This window comes from Ostrea edulis, chromosome 4, assembly GCF_947568905.1.
Source record: "Ostrea edulis chromosome 4, xbOstEdul1.1, whole genome shotgun sequence".
Classification (NCBI taxonomy): domain Eukaryota; kingdom Metazoa; phylum Mollusca; class Bivalvia; order Ostreida; family Ostreidae; genus Ostrea; species Ostrea edulis.
Window position 1 is genome coordinate 73,825,895 of NC_079167.1, and position 5,933 is coordinate 73,831,827.

General features: G+C 37.8%; 1 protein-coding gene across 1 annotated transcript; it reads right to left on the minus strand.

The window, feature by feature from the left end:
* Window positions 1-481: 481 nt before the first annotated feature.
* On the minus strand, window positions 482-3,070 carry LOC125668325 (kelch-like protein 24). The gene has a single exon (XM_056163743.1). It carries the CDS (start codon window positions 2,604-2,606, stop codon window positions 792-794), a length of 1,815 nt encoding a protein of 604 aa, XP_056019718.1. The 5' UTR covers window positions 2,607-3,070; the 3' UTR covers window positions 482-791.
* Between the last annotated feature and the right edge of the window lie 2,863 nt (window positions 3,071-5,933).

Below are 5,933 nucleotides of genomic sequence, written 5' to 3' on the forward strand. Positions count from 1 at the left end.
TATGTATAAATAATGTTTGCCAGTTCTAAATATATCTAATTTTTACTTAGTTTGGTAGTATTAATACAAATATAAAATTCTTAGAAAATAAGGGACTTGTTTTTCTATGATGTTCAAAAATTGTTGTACTTGACCCCTTCCATTCTTCATATGTAACTCTGTTCACATTCTCCCCTATGTTGTAGACTTAATTGAGAAATCATGGAAATAGAATACATTCCATACGATGAATGTATTCAATTTACTTATGAAAACACAAAAATTCATTTCAATTTTTATAATATTGAAAAAAAAAAGTTTCTTTGCAGCAAGTGTCATTAAATTTAGTATTAATGTTCCACACTGCAGTGGGTATTGAAATCTTGAATTTATATGTAACGTGAAAAACGTTATTTTAACGATAACAAATCAATGTAGCACAAAAAGCGCATGACGTCTCTGGACGTTCTTCTGTTGGAATAAAATCACAAAACTAAAACAGTAAAGATTTAAATTTATGACATGGAACTCCGATTAGTTAATACGAAGTTTCCGTAAATATATTAGAAATTGTACATCTGATTGTTCTTGGAACATACATTAAAATATATCATTTCATTGAATACATGTACTACACGCTAATAAATGTAAAAACAAATAAGTTATTGTTCGTAAAAAGATAGTATAATTAGACATGATTTGAACCTACGATATTTCATTCACGAGGCGTAATTTGGATGGAACAAACAATATATTGTACATTCAAGAAGGTGACCAAGTCCAGGTTTGTTTGAAGCAAGTGATCAGCAGAATCATTCAATGTTCTCGAAGTCTCGTATTAAAGAATGAATATCCAAGAGTGGATATTTCCTTTCAACAACAATACGTAAGCATTGGGTGACTTTCATAGGAAACGGTAGTTCGAGGTGCTCGCATATATGTTGTTCCTCACCTTCGACCTTTATCACGTCACAACAAAGTTCTTCCTTTTCGGAAATCAAGTTCAGGTTCCCACCAACAATGCACAGTGATCCGTGGTCCATGAAAAGTCCAAAGTCCCTTTTGGAAAAGCCCTTGATCTTTCGCAGTGTGTGATGTTCCTCCTTACCACTGAAAGATATTATATCCCCATTATCGCAGACAACATGGACAGTGTCGTCGAATTTTACAGCATTTGTGAATTTAGGGGACCTGGGGAGGTTTGCAATTAATGTGCACGTGCCAGTCCTAGTGTCGAAACACTGTATCCCGGCTGTTTTCGCTGCAAAGCTTAAACAACCTCCCAAAATAAAAACTTTCTCGCCCATGACTGCCGCGGAGCATTTATCAACCCCGTGATTGAGTTCTCCAACCGATTCCCATTTCTCGGTCTCCATGTCATATCGTTCGATGCTACTTAAAGTCCCGAAGTTGTAGCCACCAAGTACATAAAGCGAGTCTCGCACTGCCACCATTGAGTGTCTATATCTGCCGTAGCACATCGGCGAGCGCTTACTCCATTGTGAAAATTTGGCGGAATATCTCAAGCAAGAGGTCATATTCGAAGTTCCACCGGTTATGAATATGTCATTACCATAAGAGCAAACTGCAAAGTCGTCTCCAAGTGGGGTATGGATCGGTTGAAGCGCAACCCACCTTTTGTTTGAAAAGCTGTATCCCATGAACTCTGTAACAATCAAACCATCGCTGGCAAGGCGTTTCCCTACAACCGCTAGAACCATTTCTTGCTCAGCGTTGTATCTGTACGGTTTCTCATCCCACATCAGCTCCTGGCGCCGGGAAGGCAAGGCGTGGTACTTGATTGCATTTTTGACTTCCTTATGACAACTTTCATGTTCAAGAATATACGGATGTTGATCTAGGTGATCCAACAAGTATTCAAGACTGACTGAAGTAAGTCGAATATTTTCAAAGAGATCTGGCAAAGCAACTTTTCGACGAGTTTCGTCCGCTTCTATCCAACGAAAAAGAGCCTTGCAAACAATCTCTTCCCCAGAGGAGATAAGACGTTCGTCGCGTAATATGAGGTCCAATTCGTCCTTTTCAAGCTTTAAAAAGTCGTCACTTTGACTAATTTCGTCGAAATTGGATAAGAGAAATGGTTGACTACTTTCTGTCAGTGATTCTATGTTATGAGATATCCCTAGTTTCCAGACCCCCAAACAGTTGTTGACGTCGACGTTACCCAGGATGAACTCTTCACACTCAAACTGTAAATGCGCAATCTGGAGCATAGCGGAAACCTGCAGGAGTTCCCCGACGTTGTCTGGTTCTATGATATCTTTTCCAAAATAGATGTACTGCAGGACTTCATCGAATGTCTGAGAGCTAACGTTGTGAATAGTTGTGGACATGGAGTTGGACTCCATCATCCCAGAGGAGAACATGACGTCAAAGTAGGAAGATACAGATGACAGGACCACTCGGTGACACCGGAAGGACTGGTCTTCCACATGGATGATGACATCCGTAAACCGCTGCGTTTTGTACATTCTACGGATGCCTTCCAGCAAACAATCACAAACGTTTGACGGTGCTTCTTCCATTTTCACTTTCTTCTTCTTTTCTCTCCCCAAGTCTGTAGAATAAAAGCAACAACATTCATTTGATTTCTTTGTATTTGCCATTAGTACAATGTATGTATATTAGGTTTCTTATAATCCTCTCAGTACAAACTGACTGGGATTACTTGTGTTTAGGTAGCAGGGGACAGTTTCGCACTATAGGCCCGGTCAACTTTTTCAAAAAATGGAAATACCCCATATTTGAAGTGATATTACATGTGTAAAAATGTATACAATAATTTTAGGATGCATGTCAAATGTAGCTGAGTGCTTAATAAAAATGTTGATATACAACATGTAGGTGTCACCATGATTCCTAGCATATAGATGGGTGCAAATACGAAACTAAGACACGTGGTCGGTTGCTGAAGAAATTCTGGTGAAAACATGCAGGGTCTAGCAAAAGGTCTGTAGCTGTGAGGGAAGGTGGATGACCCCATATGAGAGGTAGATTTTTGAGAAGGGCAGATAGGGTTCTTGATTGTGCACAGTGTCTAAATCCCCGTGTTTGGTACTGTGATGGTGTGTGTGTGTGTGGGGGGGGGGGGGGGGGGGGGGTGCGGATTAGCCCAAATTAGGGAAAATTAAAGCAAAAAAGGGAAATCTGCTCAGAGTATGTTTTGTGCACCAGCACCAGTATTTATAGATTACATGTAATTTAGGGTCATAATTTATTAGCTACACTAATATGAAATACAAGTATTGACATAAAAGGGAAATATGATTTTTCATTAGTCTGGCATAATCTGACTTTACTGTATACCCCCTATCCACATGTTTCAAAACCAAAGAAACTGTCCCCTGTAGAACATGTGTTGTAGATATATACTGATAGACAGTCAGCAAACTTAGTAACAAATACTATTCATTTATATCCATACAGATAAATATCATATGTCGAGATTCTAGTATAACAGCGTGATATTAAAAGCAGTCTAAGATTATAAGACTCTCTTATGAGTAGCCATGAAATATAAGGTGATTCCACCCGAGGGTTGCAAAAAAGCTGTGAAACCCGAGGCTTTGCCGAGGGTTTTACCGCTTTTTTGCAACCCCGAGGGTGGAATCACCTTAATATTTCATGGCAACTCATAAGAGAGTATTTTTCTCTCATATTTCTAGAGTTTTCCGTTTTCCTTGTGCCTAGCGACGCCATTTTGAGAATTTTCCAATCAATTAATTTTTTGCTGTACATTAAAAATAACACCAGAATCGAATTCTACGACCTTCATTTTGGCAACTACGTTGCCGACAAAAAATCGGCCGACGAGTGTATAAGTGAATTGTATTAGAGTTATTCCTCTTTGAATAAATCAATAATCAGGGTGATGCGTGACGTAACTCGACAGTCCATCAGCGCGAAACATTTTGACAGACCTAATCAGAATATGAATCCACAACTGCACGGTTTTTTTTTTTCTTAGAGGAGCATTGATATTGATATTAATTGAGCAGTTATTTAATGACGAGTGTGTGAAGAGAGATTCCAAGTGGTTTTTGTTGGTGAATATGGGCATGGCTAAACTTTCGTTTTTCACGCGTGCAAGGACTCGAGTCTCATGGACATTGAAGGCACTTATTTCACCAGAGACACGGACAGTAGACGTTGACAGAGTGAATGTGGAGGTAGGCCTAGAAGTAATAGACCGTGTGGGCTGGGTTTCTGTGAACTGGCATAATGCACCGGATGACATAGGTGTATATGTATGAGGAATTTGTGACTGTTGTGCAGGAATTGTTCAAGGAATGTGTATTTTTGTGTCCGGTCACATACACCTGGAGATTATCAGGGACATTACAATCTGTCATTTTTTGTACAAGAGCTTTGCAGACGCTAGTGTTTGTCAATCGAGGCGAGGTAAGTTGCAAGCTAGTTGTGTATTGATTATGACGTCACGGGATATGTAAGATAAACGTCACGTGATATGAAAGATAGAAATATCTTACATACCTTTCTTTCATAGAATATCTGTATCTTACATACGTAGATATGAGAGAAAATGATGTTCGCCGTGTATGTTGTTGTATTTCCGCGTCTTTCTGATTTCTAAATCCTAACCCTAAATCGGTGATAAGCTTTAGCCAACGTTTGTTTGGGCCAATGTTTCTTTGGGGAATTAGAATTAGAATTCTTTCTAAGGATTAATTAAACAACTTTGTCCATTTTTAAAATTATAACTGGACAATCAAGATCTAGTTATCCCCTGTGGCATTTTACGGGATTTGTTTTTACGTGTCAACAAGTCTCAGAAAAGAACATCGCCTTAAAACATGTTTTGTATTGTATGTTTTATAAGACCCCAGGGCCTGCTGATCAGGGTGTCAATTATCGTGTCACCGCCAAACAAGCTGTATCACAATGTAAACTTTTGTTTGTTTATTGACCAAAGCAGCCCTGTGGCTCATACGTAAGCTGTGTACAATACCAGCAAATGACAGAGGATTAAGAAATACAATATGTAAACATGTAATTATCAGATAAAAAGTTGTAATAAATCAAAGTAACTAAAACTGAAACATCATAAATGGCAGTTCACATATGCCGCGCTTCTCTTTGTTTCGCTGCCTTCAATAAATAATGACAAAGCAACTTAATAGTTGTTATATATACTAAAAAGTTGTACAAGTCTGGATTTGAAAAAAACAACATTGTGTTTTATAATTTGAACTCGTTCACGCATAATATGTGCAAAAACAATTCAAGGTAGACATCTTTAATATGAAGATTGAGAGGACAACCCCCCCCCACCCCCGAAACTCCACAATTTTAGTATCAAACAACGTTAACGTCCTTGATTTTGTCTATTTCTGCAGTATAAATTTTCTCTACTTGATTTGCCTAAAATGAAATTGTTTTTCACTTTTTATGACCAAAATCTGCTGTCTAATGTGTTTATAGGGTTTCACAAAAAAATTAAGGCTATTATCACAGCAGCTCACTTTAGAGAGCTTATTATTTGTTTTGTAAACAAAGACTGCGTTGTGTTACTGTTTACGGAGTTTCCAAAAGAAATGAATATCGATCTAAGTTTATTATCACTGTTCGCGTATTCTTTAGGTAAAATGTGTCATTTAAAAGTTAATTTTGTGACTGAGCAAAAATAAGGTATACTTTATATCACAAAATTAACATTTCTATGCTTTGTTTGTAAACAAAAGCACTCGATTTTGATATTGTTTTATCCTTGCATTCAGTTCAGAAGGCCAAATTTTTGTCAGTCAACATTGAATGAGTTATATTTCAAATGTTTAGCATAAAAATTGAAAAATAGTTTTATCAAAAAACGTGAACGTGCGATAAACAGTGTTTTAAGAGAGGAAGGGACACTGTCACCGCCCCAGGATTCTGACTTGAAACAAACTGTAATACGTACGCCTTAATACCACGGT